Consider the following 24,658-nt stretch of genomic DNA (forward strand, 5'->3'; position numbering starts at 1 on the left):
CTTTTGCTATCCCACGCCAAGTTGTGCCTGTTCCTGAGTTGCACCTTTTACCCTTAACCCCCTTTTCAGGTTGATCAGGGGTATTACAGCACTTGTCTTTGCTGTCGTTTTATTGTGCAACTGGATACTAAGGAACCGTGCCCGGAGACAGACTCAAAAGGACCTGAGCCTCTGAGATTTTTGCTCTTTTAAAAGGAAATGTGCCCAGAGATGGACTCCACCGCATGAGAGCCTCTGTGATTTATTAGGAAAATAACCTGGGTACGGACTCATGTTTGTTCTTTGAGCCTCCAAGAACTTTTATACTGTTTTATCTATTGTGCTGTTCTATTATGGACTTATTCATTGTCATGGACTATCCTGCTTATAATGTTACGCTGTGCCAGGTCAGCGCCCCAGTTCCATTCACTATCCTGAGAGAAGAGAACGACGCCCCTTGTCACCACACTTCATCTTTGCCAATTGGACCTGATATGAATGTAAATGCAGATGAATTACATAAATGTATGCCTGCATGTTTCTTTTTCTGTTTCAGGTAGAGATTCCAGTTGGGCGAGCCCTGATGGAGTACGAGGTCGTACTCAGCTTAAAGCAGTGAGGTATGTAGTGTACGGGGACTGTAATGCCCGTCACTACAAAAGTGTCACTTGGTGTGCTGTCGTCCCCCCTTATTTATGGGGAAGTTGGTATATGTCATTTTTATAAATTGTCATGTAATGTAATGCTATGTATTTCCCTGTTACTTTTATACTTGCATGTACAGGCCTGCTAGGGGTGTCATTCCAGCTTCTAGTCATTAGAGGGAGCTAGAGAGCCCTAGTTTATATAAGGCCCAGTCAGGGAAGTGAAAGGGAGTCTAGTCTAAGTGTCTGTCTAAAGCTGCAGCCTGTAGTCTGAAGCTGGAGCTTAGACTATGTCAGAGACAAGCCCAGGCCTGAAGCCTGCGGACCAGGAGAGGGTATTGCAGTCCCTGTAACCGGGTTCCGAATCCAAGTAGAAGGTTCCCCTCCTGAATAGATATATATGCAGAAGCAGGAAGACCACCGTTCAGAAGCTTCTAGAGTCTGAGGAAAGAGGGAGAGAGACAGAGGCAAACTCAAGAAAGCAAGAGGTACTCAATATAACAGAGGAGGTACTTTATGAAGCTAAAACCAAGGATATACGCCAGAGTTAAGGTATTGGGCCTTGGAGAAGATTTGCTATGTTCCAGGATCAGTCAGAGATAGAGTGCAAGCTCCTGTACTGCAAGTCCTGTGTGTTTAACACTCTGTAGTCACCTTGCTCAATCTGTATTGCCTGCATCAACCGTATTGAAAAATCGACTGTATGCAAAGGAACTGCGCTTCCGTTAATGTCTCTATGAAAACTACTAAAGTTGGAGTTCTGTTTTAACATCACGGTGTTCCTCATTTATTCCTGCTATCAGCAAACGGCGTGCCACCGTTTAATTGGCACTGGCGTCACGAACAATTTCTTACCATCACCTGCCCATGCAGAGAGTCAGCCGTCTCAGGTTAGTGTCATTGCACTACTACACCCAGAAACTCTATTACACACAACTTGAGTACGCTGCACCACGACCAGGGCCACGTCCCTTATTTGATGTTCTCCTCATTCTTTGAGGTCACCCACTGAACTAACAGACAGATTAACTATATTAATTTTCCCTGTCACATATGCAGTGCATTTGTACCTCACACAAAAATGGGTATATGTCACCCACCAAACTAACAGATGGATTAACTATAATAATTTCCCTGTCACGGATGCAGTGCAGGTGTACCTCTCACAAAAATGGGTATATGTCACCCACTGAACTAACAGACAGATTAACTATATTAATTTCCTTGTCACGGATACAGCGCAGGTGTATCTCACACAAAAATGGGTATATGTCACCCAACAAACTAACAGACGGATTAACTATATTAATTTCCCTGTCACGGATGCAGTGCAGGTGTACCTCATACCAAAAATGGACATATGTCACCCACCGAACTAACAGACAGATTAAACTATATTAATTTCTCGCTTGTATCATTGTGGGACACAGGAACGTGGGTATAGCTGCTTGCTGCCACTAGGAGGCGACACTAGGCTGAAAAGTGATAACTCCTCCCCTGCCGGCTATACCCCTTCTAGCCTGGAGAGAGCACATCAGTTTTTAGCTTAGTGTCGTAGGAGGCAGACCTCCCTGCTTTGCAGGGCGGCCTTTTTTTGATTTTCTTCATTTTGTTATTTTTCACAGATTTCATGGATGGGGCACAGGCACGCTTGCGTCCCTGTCTCCCTGGGAGGCTGGCCGGTGTTGCTTGCTCCACCTCCCTGCCTCCCCAAGAAGACAAAGCGGACCAGGGCAGCCTCTCTCCCCTGCTTCCCACCAGCAAGAGGGCCACCTCCTCTCCAGCCCTTCTCTGCCCGGACCCCTGACGCCTGGTGCCAGCGGTCGTGGGGTGGCCCTGCTGGTACAAGACTAAGGGTGAAGACCACAGATGAAGACAGGTAAGTATTACTGTACCTCCCTGTCCCCCTCACACCATGGCCCTTTCTTATGGAGGCTGTGAGTCCTTCACCAGTCGCCGCATATCACCTCATAAATAGGGTAATGAAGGGGTTAATCCTGAACCCGGCGGCGGCATTTTAGATTCTTACTCCCCACCCCCCTCCGATCTAACATATCCATTCCATGCCCCCCTTTTCTCAGACCGACCGGGCGGGTTCCCCGGTCGGCTAAACACCGTGCCTTTTTAGGCAGGTATAATCTTGGGCGCCTGCTAGTGCCGTTCGCGGTACCTTCGTTTCCCGGCGGCGGAACGCAGATCCCAGTCGGCTGGGCACCACAAAATCTAGGCCCCGGCTTCATTCGGGCCTTCCGATTTTTTCCTGGCCGCGCTGTTTTTTCTCCCTGCCCACGGGGCGGGCTTCCGCGGCCTCATTCATTGCACCGATCCAGGTACCGCTGTGTTCGGCTGGCGGTGAGTCCCGCGTGGAACTTTAGTTCCCATATTCTGGCGCGAATTCTCCCCGGGAGCCAGCTGGCTCCGCCCCGATCCTTGGATATTAACCCTTCCTACCCAGCCACATCTTTGAATCCGGTGACGAGATTACCCTTACCCTGGGTCTCTATCTGCTGGCACAATGTGCCTTAATATTGCAGTATGCAGCCTTTCCTGCCCCTTGTCCATTTGAGGTTAGGTCCTCACCCGAATAAATAAATAATTTTTTTTTCTTTCTTTTTTAAAATAAAAAAGTGCGCCCATACAGGTCCTGCCCTCCTCGCAGACCGAGCTCTCTATGCCCAGGGCCTGTACCCAATCCCGGACAGTGGAGAATTTCTCACAGTTCCCAAACCACCCTCCGGGGCCGTTGATAATGCTCCAACTGTGCAAAATCCAGTGGAGTACATCTGAAGGATTCCCAATCCACCTGTGGGGGATTAGCTCTTTTCCGGTGGTTGCAATCATACACTTCTTCACAGACACCAGGATTTAGGGGCCAAACTGTGCTTTATTGTGGCACACGGCATAAAGAAAAACACACAAAGCCAAAATAAAATACCTTGCCCGTCTGGGCCCTATCTAAACACATAGGTTTCCCTGACTCACCTAAAGCGTGCCACAGTTCACACCCGTGATGAGATGCGGCTTTCCCAGCCCAACCTCCAGCAGCCTCCAGGCTGCTCCCACACCAGTGTCTCTTGTGGGATAGTGGTCTCTCAGCCCTCCCGGCTCAGACCACACAGCCTTCTGTGTGCAAGTCCCCCAAAGTCCAGGCTATTGCCTAGCCTCGTGTCCCCTCAGCCTTGCCTAGCTGAGACCACACTGACAGAGCCTCACCAGGCCTCTGTCTGCACACTCTCCAGAGCGAGACCAGGGGCGGGCTGGGCCGGGGGGCAGGGAGGCAATTGCCCCCCAGGCCGCCCGAAATAAACGGCCACTGGGCCGACCGTCTTAAAAAAAAAAAAAATTTTATTTTTTTTTTATTTTTTATTTTTTTTTTCTTCGGGGCCGCACCGCCGATCATCACCACAGGCGGCGCGGCCCTGGATGTCATTGCGGCCGTGCTGTGTGCTGTGGGGCAGGGGAGGGAGAGGCGTGTCCCTCCCCTGTTCTTCTGATAGGCCGCAGGCACTAATGCCTGCAGCCTATCAGAGGCCGGCTCAGGCAGAGCAATGACGTCATTATCATTGCGACGCCTGAGCCAGCACACAGCAGGGACACAGGCCAGAAGAGGCTGCATCGCTGCTGATGGAGGTAAGTATTAGTGTTGTTTTTTTTTTCTTCTTTGCAGGGGGCTGGCACTATTGGGGGGGATCTGGCACTATAAGGGGGGCTGGCACTATGGGGGGGATCTGGCACTATGGGGGGGGATCTGGCACTTTGGGGGAGCTAGCACTATGGGGGGGGCACTATAGGGGGAGCTGGCACTATAGGGGGGGCTGGAACTATGGGGGAGCTGGCACTATAGGGGGGGCTGGAACTATGGGGGAGCTGGCACTATAGGGGGAGCTGGCACTATGGGGGGCTGACACTATGGGGGGATGTCACTATAAGGGGGCTGGCACTATGGGGGAGGAGCTGGCACTATGGGGGGGCTGGCACTATAGGGGGGCTGGCACTATGGGGGGGGGGATCTGGCACTATGGGGGGGATTTGGCACTATGGGGGGATTTGGCACTAAGGTGGGGAATCTGGCACTTTGGGGGAGCTAGCACTATGGGGGGGGCACTATAGGGCTGGAACTATGGGGCACTTGGCACTATGGGGCGGCTGGCACTATGGGGGGGGCTGGAACTATGGGGGGGGCTGACACTATGGGGGGGGCTGACACTATGGGGGACTGGCACTATAAGGGGGCTGGCACTATGGGGTAGGAGCTGGCACTATGGGGTAGGAGCTGGCACTATGGGGGGGCTTGCACTATAGGGGAGCTGGCACTATGGGGGGGGGGGCTGGCACCACGGGGGGGGCTGGCACTATGGGGGAGCTGGCACTATAAGGGGGCTGGCACTATAGGTGAAGTGGCACTATGGGGGGGCTGACACTATAAAGGGGCTGGCACTATAAGGGGTCTGGCACTATGGGGGGGGCTGGCACTATGGGGTAGGAGCTGGCACTATGGGGGGGCTGACACTATAAAGGGGCTGGCACTATAAGGGGGCTGGCACTATGGGGGGGGGCTGGCACCACGGGGGGGGCTGGCACTATGGGGGAGCTGGCACTATAAGGGGGCTGGCACTATGGGTGAAGTGGCACTATGGGGGGGCTGACACTATAAAGGGGCTGGCACTATAAGGGGTCTGGCACTATGGGGGGGGCTGGCACTATGGGGTAGGAGCTGGCACTATGGGGGGGCTGACACTATAAAGGGGCTGGCACTATAAGGGGGCTGGCACTATGGGGGGGGCTGGCACTATGGGGTAGGAGCTGGCACTATGGGGGTGCTGGCACTACGGGGGGGGCTGGCACTATGGGGGAGCTGGCACTATAAGGGGGCTGGCACTATGGGTGAAGTGGCACTATGGGGGGGCTGACACTATAAAGGGGGCTGGCACTATAAGGGGGCTGGCACTATGGGGGGGGGTGGCACTATGGGGTAGGAGCTGGCACTATGGGGGGGCTGGCACTACGGGGGGGGGGGCTGGCACTATAAGGGGGCTGGCACTATGGGGGGGCTGCCACTATGGGGGGCCTGGCACTATGGGGGGCTTGTACTATGGGGGGGGAGCTGGCACTATGGGGGCATTTCTTGCTGGCACATTATGGGGGGGCACCATGGGGGAGAGGAGCACTATGGGGGTATCTGGGGGCTCTAAAGGGGCTTTTTTTTAATTATTGGCACATTCTGGGGGGCACTATAGGGGAGAGCAGCACTATGGGGCATCTGGGGTTACTATAGGGGCATTATTTGGGGGCACTATGGGGAAGTGGGGGCTCTAAAGGGGCCTTTTGTATTGGAACATTATGGGGGGCACTATGGCATTTGGTAGCACTAAGGGGGCATTTTTTACTGGCACATTATGGCAGGCACTATAGGGGAGAGCGGCACTATGGGGCATTATTTGGGGGCACTATGGGGGAGTGGAGCACTATTGGGGCATATGGTGGCACTAAGAAGGGAATTTTTTTTACTGGCACATTGTGGGGGAGAGGAGCACTATAGGGGCATCTGCTGGGGGTACTAAGGGGCATTTTTTTACTGGCATATTATGGGGGACACTATGGGGAAGGGGGAGAGGAGCAGTATGAGTGCATTTACTGGGGCACTATATAGGGGTATTTTATACTGGCATACATTATGGGGACATTAGCTCAACTGCGGGCACTAAGCGGGGGTATTTCATGTACTGTCATATTATAGGGAAAATTAGTACTACTAGGGGGTATTATGGGGAGCTTTACTACTACTGGGGGGCTAAGAGGAACATGATTACTAGGGCACTATTGGGGCATTATTACTACTAAGTGTGCTCTGGCAGATAATTATTTCTATTGGTGGGATTTTGGGGGGCACTGTTACTTTGGGGGCACCCTAGCACAGTATCAGCTTAGCACAATTATTTTTGGGGGACATTATCTTTATACTATTAGTGTCTGGGCGCAGTTATTTTTTAGAGCACTGTGTGCCAATAATTGTTTAAGGGGGCACTATCTGTGTGGTAGTAGTATTCCCAGGGGTACTGTTTCTGCAGTATAGTATTGGGGGTGGCAGGAAACTAATGTCTGTTTCTCAATCTCTGCAGAGACGGGAGATGGCTGAAAAATCATCATGGCGGTCTGGTCTGAATGGAGAAGATGAGGAAAAAGAACGTCTACAACAAAGGTGACATTGGATGTAAGAGGTATGTGGTGCTATGTAGGAGAGGAGATGCTCCGGCTCCTCCCCCTGCCATTTGCAGAAGGAGGATTCAGAGCTGGGTGAGGATGACGAAAGGGGGCAGCAGGCCACGGGCGGGTGGCAGATGGTGGGGGGGAACCACAAGCCTTAAGCAGGATCTGGGGAGGGAGGAGAGCGGAGGAGCTTCCTGGCTGTAGCTTGTTGTATAAGCAGGCAGTGCAGCCAGGACAGGTCCTCCCCTCTTCGTATGATGTGTAGACAGGCCTCAACTATAGAATGTCAGCTGTACAGTGTGTGTTGGGAGTGGCCTATTAAATGTAGGAGGGGCTTTTAATAATGGGCGGGGCTAAAAATGGGCCACTTGACTGGATTTGCCCCCCAGGACTAAGGCTGCCAGCCCTCCCCTGAGCGAGACACACCCAAGATCCAGTAGCAGGATTAAATAGGATCCCTAGACATGAGCATGCCCTAAGTCCCGGACTGGAACCTGGGGAAACACCACCTCAAATGTTCACATTGCCACATATCCCCCCCCCTCTGTTCAAACCTGTGAGGGTGAACACATGTACTAACTGGATGCTCATGACAGGGCATCCACATTTTCTTGCCATCGCCTGGCTCAACCTTCCCCCTGGAAGATGTGGTCAGCGTCAGAGGCTTCCCTTTATTTTGCCAGACCCATGCCATCAATGCTTGGTTTGTTACCCACACTGACATCTTGCCCGAGAGACATTGTCTACAATGTTCCCATGTCCATGTGACAGGCAGACCCTCTCTTTCTATTTTTTTATCTTTCTCTCTCTTTGACTTACACAGCTGCTTCAGCCGAGCACGCTTCTTACGACTCGCCTTTTTTTGTCTCTTTATTTTAACAGCAGATCGTACATTTCTTTTTCCTTTACTCTTAGAATTTCGATCTCGGCTTCTGGAACTCCCTTCAGAATATATTTTTATGCAAACGACAGACTCTCTGTTTGAATTCGCTGGCTCTTGCAGACGCTTAGGCCTTTTCTTCTTGTCTTTGCAAAGCTTCGTCAGCAGAGCTGGCTTGCCCCCGCTCGCTTCTTTTCCAGCAGTGGTTTTCTCAGATGGTGCCTCAGTTTTAGGGTCTTCTGCCTCTTCACTGCCTCTCCCCACTTCGGCTTTACCCTTGATCTCTGGAACATCCAAGGATTTCTCCCATTTCAAGACCTCTGCCTTAGCTTCTTTGGCCTCTATTTCTTTGGAGTCTCCACTTACTTTATTATCCTTTTTATCCTTCACAGACTTGGCCTCATATCCTTGCCTTCTTAACTCCTCCTCCTCCTTCTCATCAAGGTTGGAGGCACTGGGGACATCAGGATCTTCACCAGACTCGTTTCCTTCCGTTGCCTTCTCCAGCAGACCGCTGGCTTTCTGTAAGGCACTGACGGCAGAGGGAACATCTTTCATGACCAGGTCCTGGCTACTTATTGCCACGAGTCTCTTGGCCTCTACATTCACATCAGCTGGGTGAGCAGAAAGATCTTCCGTCTTCTCCGCCTCGGTCGGCACCACGGCGCCACCATCTCCAGACCCATTCTTAACAGGCTCTGGCTTAGACTTCTTCAACTCATAGACGTTCTTCCTGACATCATCCTTTGAGCTCATGAGATCTTCCATCCCTGCTCTGAGTTATCTGTTCAGCCTCTCACATTCATCTCGCTCCTCAAGCGCTTCTTCAAGGGATCGAGCCGAGGAGAGGGTCTCCTGTTCCAGATGCTCTTCACTTGGCTCTGCTGCAGCCGATGTAGGAGTATCACCATTACCACCTGTGGGGGTTTCACGCAGGGTCTCTTTAAGCACTTTGTTTGTATCTACTGCAGTCTTCTTCGTTGACTCTGTGAAGACATCTAGTCCCTTCTCTATCATATCTAGGGACTGTGTGGAGAGAGAAAAATCTTCAGGATTGCAGCTGTACTGACGTGTCAGGTCATCTACCCCTGCCTGGGTATGGGTCTCAGACACTAGGCTGCCATCTCCCCACTCAGCTCTCGTCACGTCATGTATAACTGTCGTCTGGTCGCTACTAGTGACCACCTGAATTTTGCGATACCTTGACTTGGTAGCTTCCTTCTCGGAGTTGCTAATGGTCACAGCGCATATATCGCCTATGTCACTGGTGTCATTATTAACACTGACTTCTAGAGGCACTGACGAGTTAATCCCTACCTGGGACATTACTTTATTGACCATAAAACACTGTGGAGACTGCATGTCCACCTCTGGTACGTGTGATACTCCCTCTAGGACTGCTACCCTTTCTTGCACGTTTACCAGAGTAGGATTGCTCCACTTTTATCTGCACTTCTGCATCATTCACATGTTTCTTATCAGCACCATTGTTTTCAATAGGCAATATTCTTTCCCCATGGCAGTCAATGTGCAGCTCCCTTAGACCTTCATTTACACGGGCAAGTACAGGTTCTGCAGGAGTTTCGTCACTATCTGCAGAAGTGTCTACCTTGCCCCATAACAACGAAATGTTATCACAACCCAACATCACATCATATAAGAACATATTTGTAACATCAGGTCCACAAGACCCAGTTCTTACTGGAGACTCCCCCTCAGTGAGAACCACCTGCACTTGCTCAGGCTCTCTTTCAGGTGCCTGGTTCACATTACTTATATGCAATTCTTCAAACACCCTGAACATGTCATGAAGTTCTTCATGAAAAATAGCAGATGAAGAAAATAAAGCTTCATCATCATTTACATTTTTACCACCAGGGGGCGCTTTTCCCCTGACCACCGCCTGCAACGGAAAAGGCATGTTATCAACATCAGATATTTCACATGACATCCCACTTTCATTATGCATTTCCGCCAACCTGGCACAATCACCTTGCACCTTATCCGCACCATTGTCTCTAATGGTCACTTCACTTAAAGGATTAGATACCAGTTCTGCAGGAGTGTTTCCACTTCCCCACAAGTCACGGAACAACGGGAAATCATGGCCCAACAGTCCCTCATGCATGAGCGTAGTTCTACCAGCAAGTCCATAAGTCCCAGTTATCACGGTAGTCTCAGAATCATCAGACAATTCTTATTAACTGCATGACTGTCCCGTACACTTAGCATTGTATTACTTTTCATATGCTCACACACTTTTGAGACAGTTTCTAGCCTCGGTGACATATCGCCCAGCAGGTAGCAACTGCCGCCTGCTCAATGTCACTGGGTCTGTTACACACGGGATAATCGGAACGATCTTACCGATTGTCGTCACGGATTCGGCACTCACGGGAGATGAGGGGAGTCCAGGAATATCTCCAGCACGGTCATCACCCTTCTCCTTAATACAGTAGTTGCCACGGGAAACGCCTTGGCCTTGACTCCAGCCTTTATCCAGACAGTCACTCCATCCGCACCCTTTAGGACTTTGCGCACACGTGCAGGAAACATAGGATCTCCTGAGAGCTGCACCACTCTCCACCTCCTTTTCTTCCCGACGGTTGCCCTTGGCAACGGCATATCTTTGCTTTTTCTCCGGCGTTCCCAGCACACTGCCGACCTCTGGGAACTTTGTGCAGGGTCCATACAGCGTTGAGGACCCTCTATTCAGGGCTAGCTGCAGCTGCGCCTCCAGAGCCTCTCGCTCAGCATCAAATTTCGCCAACTCACATGGGGTACAACCCATCTGTTTTACCAGTTTTTCCTGCCGCTTAATCTCCCACGTCCATCGGACATATTCTTCCCCGAGACCCATGGCAACAAACAGTCTCGTAGCAGGAAAAACTTTCAGCAGCGAGTCCACTTTTGCTGGGCTACTGGTCTTTAATTCACTGCACAGTAACTCCTTTGCAACCCAGCAAAAAGTGTCCAGAACAGCATGAGAAGCACCTGCTCCTTTCAGTGATGTCGTTGTCCCTAGCAACCACATTGTTTTTTTACTTTTCAGCACGGACATGTGCCTGCATCCGACACCAATTGTGGGGAATTAGCTCTTTTCCGGTGGTTGCAATCATAAACTTCTTCACAGACACCAGGATTTAGGGGCCAAACTGTGCTTTACTTTGGCACACGGCATAAAGAAAAACACACAAAGCCAAAATAAAATACCTTGCCCGTCTGGGCCCTATCTAAACACATAGGTTTCCCTGACTCACCTAAAGCATGCCACAGTTCACACCCGTGATGAGATGCGGCTTTCCCAGCCCAACCTCCAGCAGCCTCCAGGCTGCTCCCACACCAGTGTCTCTTATGGGATAGTGGTCTCTCAGCCCTCCCGGCTCAGACCACACAGCCTTCTGTGTGCAAGTCCCCCAAAGTCCAGGCTATTGCCTAGCCTCGTGTCCCCTCAGCCTTGCCTAGCTGAGACCACACTGACAGAGCCTCACCAAGCCTCTGTCTGCACACTCTCCAGAGTGAGACACACCCAAGATCCAGTAGCAGGATTAAATAGGATCCCTAGACATGAGCATGCCCTAAGTCCCGGACTGGAACCTGGGGAAACACCACCTCAATGTTCACATTGCCACACCACCTTACAGGCAGTTTGGTTTGATAGTGCTCTACTCGGGCAAAGCCAGTGGAATACATATGAAGGGTTCCCAATCCGCCCTCCGGGGCCGTTTGGTTGATAATGCTCCACCTGCGCAAAGCCAGTGGAGTACATCTGAAGGATTCCCAATCCGTCCTCCGGGCTGTTTTGTTGATAATGCTCCACCTGTAAAAATTCAGTGGAGTATATCTGAAGGTTTCTCAATCCGCCCTCTGAGGCCGTTTGGTTGATAATGCTCCAACTGTGCAAATCCAGTGGAGTACATCTGAAGGATTCCCAATCCGCCCTACGGGTCGTTTGGTTGATAACGCTCCACCTGCAAAAATTCAGTGGAGTATATCTGAAGGTTTCCCAATCCGCCCTTTGAGGCTGTTTGGTTGATAATGTTCCAACTGTGCAAATCCAGTGGAGTACATCTGAAGGATTCCCAATCCGCCCTCTGGGCCGTTTGGTTGATAACGCTCCACCTGCAAAAATTCAGGGGAGTATATCTCAAGGTTTCCAAATCCGCCCTCTGAGGCCGTTTGATTGATAGGGCTCCACCTGCACAAAGCCAGTGCAGGACAACTGAAATTTTCAAGATCTCTGGAAATTTCCAATCCACCCTTCTGGGTCGTTTGGTTGATAAATCTCCGTCTGCGCAATCCAGTAAGTGGACCTTTAGGAGTTCCATTCCACCCCCGGGGTAGTTTGGTTGTTTTATCAATACAGGCGCGGCCTGCAACAGCCATGGGCTAGAGGCTGAGAGGTGGAACTGCGCACGAGCAGGCCAGAGCAGGTCATATTATCTCCTGGCTCACCTTCTCACTCCCACCCTTGCTCCCTAGGATCACGCAAACCCCCTTCCCCTGGAGGGGTTAGTTCCGGGGGAGGGGGGGTTCAGTTATTCAGACTCTGACATGAATCCTGTTCAATCTTCCAAGATTACGGTACTGGTGTATACATTACCCCCTTCCATAGGCGGTATTTGCACTACTACTGGTTACAGTACTTACCTTTATTTCCTTCCTTAGGTGGACTGACCGCACTAGCACTGGTCTCAATGCAAGCCATAGGCGTCCCCAGCTCAGTAGGTGGCGGAATTGCAGTTCCACTGGGCACAGTACTGTCTGTATGTATTAGTCTCTTGTATAGGTAGCATTATGGCATTCTCACTGTCGTTGCAGTGTTTATGTATACATCCCCATGGGCATCAACCCTTCAGGTCAGTCACATTATCCAGAATACTGTGATTACGATCCAGCAAGCAGAGTATTCCACCGACTATGGATTCTTGTTCATCACTCTTCCGTATCTAGGTGAGGGTGTTATGCTAGCACTCTGCAGTGACCACTACAAGGGGCCTTTCCTTTGCATGGAAAGTCTTCACGCTAGAGCTAGATGATCATAATCGCTGTAGTGGGGCAGCCCCTTCAGGTAGGGGTTCTACCCTACCACTGCTTCGGCGGTTGCTCTTGTTCAGCGCCCTTTTCATTTTACGCTGGTGGAGCATGCGGTAGCTCCTACTGCACAAAGGTTGTTTGCGTCACCATTATATGCTAGGTTTCCTGCTGCACAGCTTTTTCGTCAGGTGACAGATTTGTTCGACACTGGAATCGGTGACCTCTACGGTATGGCCTCCTCCTCTGCTGGAGTATGGCGTTAGCATTACTCTTGTGGCTTCCCCTGGGTGGCCTCATCTTCAGGCAGAGTATTGCATTACCCATAGATTCTGTAGAGCATCAGTCTCAGAGGCAATGGACTTTAGCTCTGGCCTCTTTCTGGTTTACACCACCTATGAGTGCCTGTTGCTCTGGCAACTGTTGTCCTTCAGTCGTCAGCTCAGGTGTGGCGATGGAGTGATTGCCATTGCTGATCAGCACCTACCTTCGAGTGCGTTTTACTGGGTAGCTTAGTCCCTGTGGCACTCGTCAACCACTAGGTTGCCGTTATAAGCGGGACTTGGATTTTTAATGGTTGATGCCGTGACACCATCGGTGCTACCTCTCTTCTGATATGAATAATGTCTACGTCACCTCAAGCCAACGGTGGTCATTCTTTCACTACTCATTCCAGTGGTGGACTGAGAGTCTCCCACGATGGCTAGAGCGTGTGTCTGTCACTCCCTTTCACCGCTGGTAAGGGTTTCGTCCCTGGGAGGGAACACACTTTTCCTTCCCTGTCCCTCCTCGAGTTGGATAACTGTTCGCCTTCTCTTCTGTCTAGCTGGCCAGTAGCCATGGGTCGTACGACTCTGGAAGCCCATCTCCATTTTTTCCACGCCCCAGGGTTCCTCGGGTACTGTGGAGGTGTTGGACGTCGTATTCGCACTCCACCCGGCAAGAGTATTTCTCTCATCTTTGTTCCACTCATCCGCCCTTCCAGGCAGGGTTGCCACATGGTGAATTTAGGGTTACGGACGGGGCTTCCCATCACCGATGATGCTCTCATTGGCTTTACCTTTACCTTTCTCCGAGGTATTGGTTCTTTGGCCTGCAGTGGGACACTCCTGGCTCAGGCGCTTTTTTCTCGGTGGTTTTTCGAGCAGCCTCTCTCGCTAGAAATCTCACCAAAAGCCCTTACAGCTGTACCAATAAGTTACCATTCCATTCCTTCCCTCTTGGTAGGAGTGGGCAGAAGTGCTCCGCTCTGTTTGTCGGGGGAACTCAGTATAGTTGAGTATTTAACCCTTTCAGCCTTGGGTCATTTTCTGTTTTTGCGTTTTCATTTTTCATTTCCTACCTGGAGCCATTTTTTTTTTTTTTTATGTTCACATAGCCATATGAGGGTTTGTTTTTTTGCGGGACAAGTTGTACTTTCTAATGGTAGCATTTAATATCGCATATGATGTTGTGGGAAGCTGGAAGCAAATTCCAAATGGGATGGAATTGAAAAGAAAACACAAATCTGCCATAGCTTTATGGGTTTCGTTTTTACAGCATTCCCTATGGAGTAAAACTGAACAATGCCCATTATTCTCTGGGTCACTACAATTACAACGATACCACATATGTATAGTTTTTCATGTGTTTTATTAAAAATAAAAACTTAAAAAAAAAAATTTTTTCTTTTCATCACAATATTCTGAACCCCATTACATTTACATCTATGAAGCTGTGTGAGGGCTAATTTTTTGCGGGGCGATCTGTCATCTTCAGTGATACCATTTTGGGTGTATATTACTTTTTTGATCACTTTTTATTCATTTTTGGGGGGAAGTAAATTTCCACTACGGCGTTCACTGTAAGGGATAAATATGTTTATATTTTTTAATAGTTCAAGCACTTTGGGACACGGTGGTGAAAATGATCTTCATTTTTTATTATTTATATTATTGTTATAGGGAAAGGGGGTGATTTGCCTTTTTATATTTTTTACTTTTAACTTTTTTAAGACCCCCCCAGGACCTAACCGTGTGATCATCGGATTGCTTCTCCCATACATTACTGTGATTTAATACAGTAGTGTATGGTAAATTCAGTATATTCCTATGGAGCACTGCCATTTATAGGCCTCTATAAGAACATAACTCTGATAGGCCTGGAACTATCACACAGGCTCCAGCCTACCATCACTAATGAATGGCTTCCCCAAAAGCCGCCTCAGGTGCCGTTATCCCAATTGAGGGGTTAAATGTCTGTGGTTTGCATTATTACCAACTGCAGTCATTAGGGGGCACTTGACGGGACAGCACTGTGTAGGGGTCACTTAATGGGGCCTCATACTGTGTGGGGACCACTTAAGGGTCCATCATACTGCGGCTCATGCTTAGAGGGCATGACTGTGTGGAGGGCACTTAAAGGGACATCATGCTGTGTGGGAGCTACTCAAGGGGGCACCATACTGTGCGGGAGCCACTAAAGGTAACATCATACTGTGTAGGTGTACTTTATAGGACACCATGCCATGTGAGGGGACATTTAAAGGCCATCACTTTGTTTAGAGGACAATTAAAGGGAATCTGTCAGCTCAGAAACACCCCCTAAACTAGAATATGAAGTGTATAGTGTAAGTGACGCAGAGTCCAGTTATTTAATTACCAGCAGTAAAATGAGCTCACACACATAATGGAAAGGACTTAAATAGGAGTCCTCTCAATGCATTTTATTCTAGTTTGTGGGAGCACAGTGTCAGAATGCAAGTGAATATGAAAATAAAAATTACAATTAAGGGGGCATCATACTATATGGGGGTCACTAAAGGGATATCATATTGTCCAAGAGGCCCTAAGGAGCACAATTATTGCTAGGTGGCACTAAGAGGACATTCTTACTGTTTGGGGAGGCACTAAGGAGTCACTATTACTGTGTGGTCATCAGAAAAGGGATTAGGCCGGCTTAGAGATGTGGCTCATTGAAAAAAAAATTGCAGCCGCACTACATGCCATTGGTGTGGTCCCTTCTTACATTTTTTGCAGCTCGGATCTAAACCCTACAGCAGACCTAGGAAAGCGGACCTTTAGAAAAAGTACTTCAGTACCCCTGGTCTATACAACGTCAAGACTTGACATCAGAATGTGATGGTTATACAAATATCTACAGACAGCTGTGTAGCTGCCATTGAAGCAGGGGAAGTGGCTGCTACAGTGCCTGACCTCAGGAAGGGACCCGGGAGGAGGATAAATGTATTTATTTTCAGGGCCCAGGGAGCGGTGAGTATAATGCTCCCAGTCCTAGATTTGTTATTACTCACAACCCCCTGTTCTTCTTCTTCTCCAGGCACCTCCACTGCACTAAGTCTTGGCATTGCAAACCTTCAGGATAGGAAGTGGTGTGCATAGGAGCACACTGCGACCTGACGCTGTGCGACATCAGGTCACAGGTTAATGCATACGCAGTGCTGCACAAAGAGCAGAGGCGCCCGCAGGAGGAGAAGAGGGGTGATTATTTCTTTTTTAGTTAGTGTAAAAATTTGCTGTGGGGCCCAGTCAGTTCTAGTTACGCCACTGCTACAGACATATCAGGGGTTGATTGACATTGACATGCAATATAATGGAATAACACCCAGTTAGCCAGCATCCTCTGTTCCATCTTAGAAACACATAGGTTTTTATTATTCTAAAATATAATTTTGGACATTTAAAAGTGCAACAGTTAACGCATCTGTGGAGTACATCACAGTCAAAACACATATAACAAAGGCAGTGATACAGCTTAACATAATTGTTTTGGCAGTATTTAAGGACTATATTGTAATAAAATATACAAATTGATGTATAACATCATATTAGCTTACGTCCTTCATAACAAAGTAGGACTTTTTTTTTACATAAAACCCATTGAAAAGCATTTATTCCTGTTTCCTGGAGAATATGGGATTGTAACATGATAACAATATATGGCAGTATTTCTGCTCCCATTACTACAACAAATAATGTTATAATATCTGGTGGAATGTATAGTGAAGTCACAACCCAAACACCGATAAACACAAGTACATTTGGTCCTTTTCATTGGTTCCTTGAACCATTTTCCAGTTTACATTGTATATCAGCTGGATTGTGTTAAAACAACCTAGATTCATATGTGGTTAATGGTTAGAAAAAAACAATGTTAGTCCGGGTTCACATCACCTTTTATTTTTCCATTCTTCTGATCCATCAGAAGAACAGAAAAATAAATAAAAAACGGATCCTGTATTTTAAGCATCCGTTATGCTCATTTATTCACTTTTGGCACCCATTTTAGCCATTTATGTCTGAAATCTGATATTTTCGATGGAATAAAAAGGCCTGCAAAAACAAGTTCAGCCTTTATTTATTTTTCTGTTATTCTGATGGATCAGAAGAACTGAAAAATAAACGGTGATGTGAATGGACCCAACCTATAAGGTTCAAAAACTGCAATCAATTGTACATGACATTCCCATGTGTGCAATGTGTCTAACACTGTTCCTCTTTAGGAAAATTTAAAGGTAGCAAAAAAAAATATTCAGATCCAGCAAAAATGTCTGTATTCCAGCAGCATATGGCCCTGAAATTCTGATAATCCAAGACAGAACTGCAAATCAATCTGGAATGTCACACGACCAGAAGAAATAGGAATAAGGTAACTGAGATTCCTCCAATGATAGAGGTTTATTTTATGTCATTGTTGCATTACGACCTGCCTTATTGGAGGGTCTTACCTTACTACATGCAAGTTCATCCACTGTTTGATGACTAAAAATACATTTTAATTATCTGCCATTGGTCAAATCCATTAATATTAAGGTTTTAAAGCAGATCTCTCTGCAGGATTTTCTACCAAGGCCATAAGAAGTATAAATCCTTTCTTTATATTCTTAATTTCTTTCGAATCCACTTCTGGCTTTGGCTGAAAACCCTGCAGCCAGATCTGCTTCAAAACCTTTTCCAAAAGCCACTGTGTGGCTGTACACTAAAGAGATTTTAGTGGACCTTGATTTTAGTATGTTTTGGGAACTGTAGAAATTACTGATAGCAATAATTCATGAGATGAGTTTGTCCTTCTGCATTTTCACGAACTGAAATAAATTTGCTAAAATGTTCTCGCACTTTAAACCACACATTTAAAATTCAGGATATTTTTCTGGCTCCATGCACCATGGTAAATTATTGACCCATGGGTTTTTTAAGGGTCAGGCTTTTTCTTTTACTCTGGAACCAAATTTTCCATAGTTACTGAGTTTTTCTAAGCCAAGACTACAAAGGTTGAATTTGATGTAGACTTCCAACCTATGTAGCTATAAAACAGCAACTATTACCGAGTATTTCTATACCAGTTTGTTTTATAGATTGTACTAGGGCTGATGGAGATAATTCCAGTTCTCCTTATAAAATTACACACATCTATGTAGTTAAAAGTTTAAAAATACTATGCTAGAACAAGTCACAATCTATTTTAGCTCTGTCTTTTCTACGCAGGCTCTAGTGGTCAATTGTTTTCTCCTAAATCAAAAGTCAGTTCTGTTATATATTATTCTGCTTAAACCGTTATTTAATATGTAAGAAGTACCCTATTAATGCACAGAAAAATACCCCCGGCTTCCTGTTAGTTAAGGTAGTCCTTAAAGTCAGTCGGATTAAAAATGACAGTTCCCATGATTTAAAAAAATCATTTAGTGTTAATAGTGTTATTTGTGTTACTTTGCACAAAACAACATTTAGGATGGTGTCTATAGAGATGAGGTATAGACAACCCCAACCATTCGGTTTATATTTGCAACCTTGAAGAGATGCAAATATTCTGAGATGTCTTAAGTCTCTTTAAGTGGTTTGAAAAAGTCTTTGCCAATGTTAGAACAGCAGCTCCTGGTACAAAATATAGCACATAGAAGTCTCGAGTGGTCTCTTGTAGTTAGTCCCAATGATACATCCATTTCTTCATTATTTACATAAATACATTGGTGAAATTCAGCTGCAGGTTGATGTCTTTTGGAATCAAGAATGCCCTTGAAGTACAAAGCCACTGTTTTCATGTCCGTCCACAAATGTAAAAAAAAATATATATATAGGAAAAATATACTGAGATGCTAAGATGTACCGTTTGATAAAATGCATTGGGAAGAGTTTTAATTACGGCCTCCGAAACAGGCAATAGTTCCTTACCGGTACCTGTGACATTGGTGTGTGGATGGCAAGGCAAATTGCTCGGTCTCATGTTGTCCATTGCAACAAAGTGGTTTTTCTGAGTAAAAAAATAGAATCCCTGGACTTCACAGCCTTTCCTGTATCATTTCATGATGTGGTTAGTAAAATGAATTCCGAGACTTTTATCTTAAAGGAAACTGTCCTCAACTAGATCTGATGAATCTATACCAATGTCATCCATCATCTCAATGTCTTCAATGGTCTCGTCCTCTCTCTTGACAAATGTGGAGCTGCTAGATCCTGTTTCAATTGCACTTTCATCAGATGTTTGGGAGCTAGAAATAAAAAATGAATGTATTAATATGTTATAAAATGTATCCACAAACAGCATTCACCACTAAAGCCAGTCATTTCCTGCAGCAGGATATATGACCATGCCTATTATGCACCGGAAGAAAACATGTCAGGGGCGAGAAGATGGACACGCCGGAGCTATCGCCGAGGACCGGAGCAGCAGGGGAGTAGGTAACTTTAAATCTTCTGCTTACTGAGGAAGGCTGTGGTTATTAGGTAAAAACTACTGATTCCCGGACAGCTCCTTTAAGATGTGCCAGACAATCGGTACCTGTATATTCAGTACTGTTAGTACATTTTTCAGATGAAATATATTCTGATATGTTGGACAAAGTGAGGTGCTCTGATTTCTAGCTCTGAAGATAATTAGCAAGTGTCATTTATGTTACTTGCTATTTATCTTCTCATATCAAGTAATGCCCCACTGTTGTAAATTATTCACGTCACTATTAAGTTTATAACTTTATTTGTGTTGTGAGATATAGTATTAGTGACTTAATTATAACTGTAGATTTCAATGTTGACTCGTATTGACCCATTGACATCACTAAAGCTAAATTGTCTCACCAGGTTCCAAGTTCACATCGTACATGGATGTATGATTCTATGAAATGGTATGTGTGTATTCCATCCATAACTATGAATAATAGGTAAATTACCTGTGCCTGTTTCTCTTGCCGGATTCATCCTCTGACACTGGGTCAATGTCTGGTAGGGGAATAATGTAGCCGCTGTCAGCACTAAGTCTCTGCTCATCAAAGCCACTTTCTCTGTCCTTCATTTTGTGCTCATTCTTGTAGGTCACTCCGATGTACGAATTGTCACTATCACTTCTCATGCGAGTGACGGCAGGATGGTCACTTTTTAAGAAGTCATGAAGAACTTTCTCATAACACTGAAAAAGTAGAAAAATCACAATTCTCATTATATGTACCTCCATATCAGCCAGAACTTTCAATCTATACAGAATCAACTTCTAACACCAAATGTCAAGTGACACCGTATACAGAATCAACTTCTAACATTAAACATCAAGTCACTGCACCATTAAAGGGGTTTTCTGGGACTTAGATATTGAAGGCCTAAACGTCAGATCTGTAAGGGTCCGATACCAGGCATCCCCACTCATCAGCTGTTTCGAGCAGCCACCAGTGCCAGAAACAAAACCAGAATCACCAAGTTCTGTGCACTGTGAAGTACAGTGCCAGTGTGTGGTCATGGCCTGAGACAACTGATTGGTGGGGGTGCCGGGTATATCTCCTACTTCTTCCTATTAATAATTACATAGTCTAGAACAGAGAAGTCACTTTTAATTGGTAAGTTCTATAGTTTTCAACAGTAACCAAACAATCTAATGTAAATGAGTGCAAACATATAACAAGAGCTTTTTATTTTCCAGGATGAAAAAATTGATTTGTTCTGTTGCCTTTCATTTGCCTAAGCTATTATTGTCTTTTCTCTTGAGGGTTTCTAGAAGTGTCCAGCTGCCAATACGCCCCCAGTCGAAGTAACATATACATTACAGGCTACATCTAACACATGGCCAGGATATTGCAGAAAGGCTGATGTCATATAAGCCTTAGTGTCACGGGGTTCCGAAGGTGAACTCGGTCCCCCATTGCCCGCAGACCTGTTGCTTAGCTTTGGGAATGAGGATCTGTGTTTGACCTCATTCCCAGGGCGGCTTTACTAGCTGGGTGGCTTCCTGCTCCTAGTCTGCCTTGAGCGCCGAGCTGATCACTCGGTGCTCGACTGGTTGGTCTGTCGGTCATGTGACGCTGGCCACGTCACATGACCCTCACTCCCCACTATAAATACAGGCAGCCTGCTGGCTACAGGTTGCCTGTTAATTTCTAGGTTCCTGGCTATTTGTTGGACTGCTGAATACTTACCTGATCCTGTTCCCTGACCATCCTTTTGCCTGCTCCTCCTGTACTGCGCATCCGTCCTGGTATTGTGACCTCGGCTTCCACCTGACTACTCTCTTAGGACTCTCTTGTACTTCTCTGCTCTCCTGGTATTTGACCCCGGCTTCTACTGACCATTCTTTGCTTAATCCTTTGTACTGCGTAGCTCTCTTGGTTCTGACCCGGTCCGTTCATGTTCCGTATTTTGTCTTATCTGTCTTCCCTGCCCATATCCTAAGTTAGGGACTGTCGTCCAGTTGTCCCCTGTCATCAGGACTTGTGAGGCAAGTAGGCAGGGCCAGGGGTGAGTGTGGAGCGCAGTGGTCACTATCCTTCCCCCTGTGTGTGTGTGGACGTGACCGTTACACTTAGCTTGATACAAGAATCAAGCATAATATTTTCAGGCCAAATATGATCACTTATGGCCACAATATTTCCACTGTTTATAGTCCAAAGAAGCTGGGTATTCCTAATTTGGTTAATTTTTCTAGTACTGGGTTTCTCTTATTTGCAGGATAATATACACCACAAGCATCATACTATCCTTATCCATAAGAAATTACAATGATGCAGAAATTATACAACCCCCCCGCCCCCATAGCTGGTAATATATATTTAACTTATATAAAAATGTTGTCTATAGGATGTAGATAGTGGAGATAGATAGATAGACAGGTGGATTGGAATTTTCCCTTGTTATATTCCAAGGCTTGTTTAAAAAAAATCAGATTTTGACACATAGGGAGCTACTTCCACAAGGTAGCACTAGTGAGATCGTTCCCTTTCCTTGGGAGATACCTATTTGCATATAGGATATAAAAATACCTTTTTGTATTCCCCAGGAAGGAGACTTTCGACTATTTCACTCAAATGATAGAATGAGGGTCTCTTTTCTGGCTCACTGTTCCAGCACTTCACCATAATGTCGTATCTACAGAAACAGATTAACAACATAGTAGAATGTAATAGTCATCATAAAGACCATGAGTTATCAGCCTGGTATCCAGTAGAAGTCAGTGTACTTACACTTCATGGGTAGCATGGTCTGGTTTTGTCATTCTGTAGCCACTTTTTATTTTGTTATAGAATGTAGAGTCGACCACCATTCCCGGGTAAGGTGTCCCACCTACAAATACAATACATTATTAAGATGTATGCTCTTCTGCCAATATATGACCAGTTTAAGCTGTATTTAAAAATGCTACACTTAAGAAAGGCAGCATGATAAGAAATACACATAATGTTCTTTTTAAAGAATTTATTTTAGGAGGAAAACACATAGGACAATTAGGCTTCTCACATGGGTTACTTTGGATAAATCTACCTCAACAAGGCCATTTTCTTATATTTACCATCATCATTTACTTACCGAGGGAGAATATTTCCCAAAGCAGGATACCGAATGACCACACATCACTTAGAGTTGTGTAGAGATTATCAAAGATACTTTCTGGTGCCATCCACTTGACCGGGAGGAAAGTCTGTGCAGGAGAAGACATCAAAAACGTAATGTCACCCACAGAACTCCAACTGTTTTCCACACAAGAATTTCAGTTTTATGACTAGATCCAGTAAACTTTGGGAGTGGTTCTATAGGAGCGTCGCTGTGTAGTGAATGATTTAGGGGTTGAAGATGAATGACATGTAATTTACTGTACTTTGAACTACATGTACACTAGTCATTTCTATTCTAAACTGAAATGTGGTCATAGTAATTATATTGTTCCATCTATATTACATTGTAAATGATGGGTAGATTTGATACATACACTGCCCTTTGATACATAATTGGAATCATGCATGATGTCTCTGGCTAGACCAAAGTCACAGATCTTCACAATTTTCCCATGTGCCAGTAGGACGTTGCGAGCTGCCAAGTCACGGTGTACACACTGCAGGGGACAAGCAAAGTTTAGTGAGATTAAGGTTTTTAGATTAGGGTTTTTAGAAGAAGGTATGTGGTATGTTCACTATGTTTACTGTACGTACATTTTTAGATGCTAAAAACTCCATGCCGCGGGCAACCTGATATGTGAAGCTGAGTAAATCCAGTAGAGTCAAGCCCTCAAATCCATCATCCGAGAGGAGGTTTTTCACTTCTGTTTTAAAAAACGACATCAAGGTTATGAGCACAACTTTTGTAAAATGAAACTTTTTATCTTTACAACTGTCTGTTAATATTTTTTTTTTTCATTTTATGTATTAAATTTATACTTTTCTGTTCGCAAAGTTATTACAATTTACCTGACATGGGCTTCTTCTTGTAAGAGGCAGGGCGGTCATACAGAGATCTCTGAATGTCAGAATATTTGGACGCCTCATTTATCTCCAACATAGGCACATATTGGGTGGTGTCAGCCTGCTTCATGTCCATGTAGTCACCATTGTTTTCAAAAGATAAAATCACATAGCTGCAATGTAAGAAGATATGGTTTTCAATTTTCTTTGGGGTCTCTGTCCAGTAAGAATTATGCATCTTAGGGTACAGCCATGATCTGGTCGGGTTGCGACCGTGCTCTGATCAAGAGCCGCGCAGCCAATTAGCCCGCAGCTTCCTTTAATTTAACTAATGAAGACCGCACTGTATAGTGCAATATTGAAGGTGCCGCACGTCCATCAACAATGAAGACTGACTATACAGTGCGGTCTTCATTAGTTAAATGAAATGCAGCTGCGACTAATTGGCCGCGCAGTTCTTGATTGCAGCATGGCCACAAGCCAGCCGTGTCATGGCCGCTCTGTATGGCTGTACCATTATTGTGTAGAAAGATCCCACAGAACAAGGGTAAGCTATTCCTGTTCAGCTGGTCACACACTTTCAGTTTCAGCTAACCTAACATAACATTTAATGCGGGTATATATGTTGGTAGAAAACTAAAAAGCCACCATCCAACTATGGGCTATCATAGCTGATGTTATATTAACAGGGTGGAGGTGGCAACTTACCTCCTTGTGCTCTCATCAACTGGGTTCAGACCAAAGATATCAAGATCTTTCTTTAGCTTCTCTGGGTGTCGACTTTGGAAATTATCTCGGTTTTTATGCAGGTAATTCACCAAGTCCCCATAAAAGCAATATTCAGTAATAATATAAATAGGTCCTGGAAAAAAAAGAGCAGCACATTATAGATATTGGAATAAACTTAGAGATATGTCGCACACGAGTGACGGGGAATCACTTGGAGGTGCTCCCACTGACAGATAACACCCAATCTGACAGAAATAAAATAAAATAAATTGTAGTGGGGCACTCTCTGTAGTAATTAAACCAGTAGAATTTAATAGTAGTACATAAAAGAGATAGGTAAAATCCGAATGGTAACTTATAAAGTTAATATGACAGCAATAATAATATATTTTAGATTGTTAGAAAATTCCATACACAGTCCATCAAAGGATCCAAAAAACTAGGTGGGATGATGGTCCACCAAACCTACAGTGATGTAAAATGTCCACAATATAAAAGTTGTATCAAATACGATAGATAACCGCCAATTGTCCTCTA

At 45.9% G+C, this 24,658-nt stretch overlaps 1 protein-coding gene across 4 annotated transcripts in view; it reads right to left on the minus strand.

Moving 5' to 3' along the window:
* Positions 1–17,536: 17,536 nt before the first annotated feature.
* PDGFRA (platelet derived growth factor receptor alpha) overlaps positions 17,537–24,658 on the minus strand; it is a 34,700-nt gene continuing 27,578 nt past the window's right edge. For all 4 annotated transcript variants that reach the window (XM_040418857.1, XM_040418858.1, XM_040418856.1 and 1 more), the window contains 9 exons: positions 24,101–24,254; positions 23,399–23,565; positions 23,144–23,253; positions 22,924–23,046; positions 22,524–22,635; positions 22,181–22,280; positions 21,980–22,085; positions 19,907–20,142; positions 17,537–19,228 (listed from right to left, as the gene is read on the minus strand). In XM_040418857.1, coding sequence (XP_040274791.1) covers positions 19,081–19,228; positions 19,907–20,142; positions 21,980–22,085; positions 22,181–22,280; positions 22,524–22,635; positions 22,924–23,046; positions 23,144–23,253; positions 23,399–23,565; positions 24,101–24,254 — 1,256 coding nt within the window. In that variant the 3' untranslated portion in view covers positions 17,537–19,080. The remainder of the gene's footprint in view (positions 19,229–19,906; positions 20,143–21,979; positions 22,086–22,180; positions 22,281–22,523; positions 22,636–22,923; positions 23,047–23,143; positions 23,254–23,398; positions 23,566–24,100; positions 24,255–24,658) is intronic.

This window comes from Bufo bufo, chromosome 2, assembly GCF_905171765.1.
Source record: "Bufo bufo chromosome 2, aBufBuf1.1, whole genome shotgun sequence".
Lineage (NCBI taxonomy): Eukaryota > Metazoa > Chordata > Amphibia > Anura > Bufonidae > Bufo > Bufo bufo.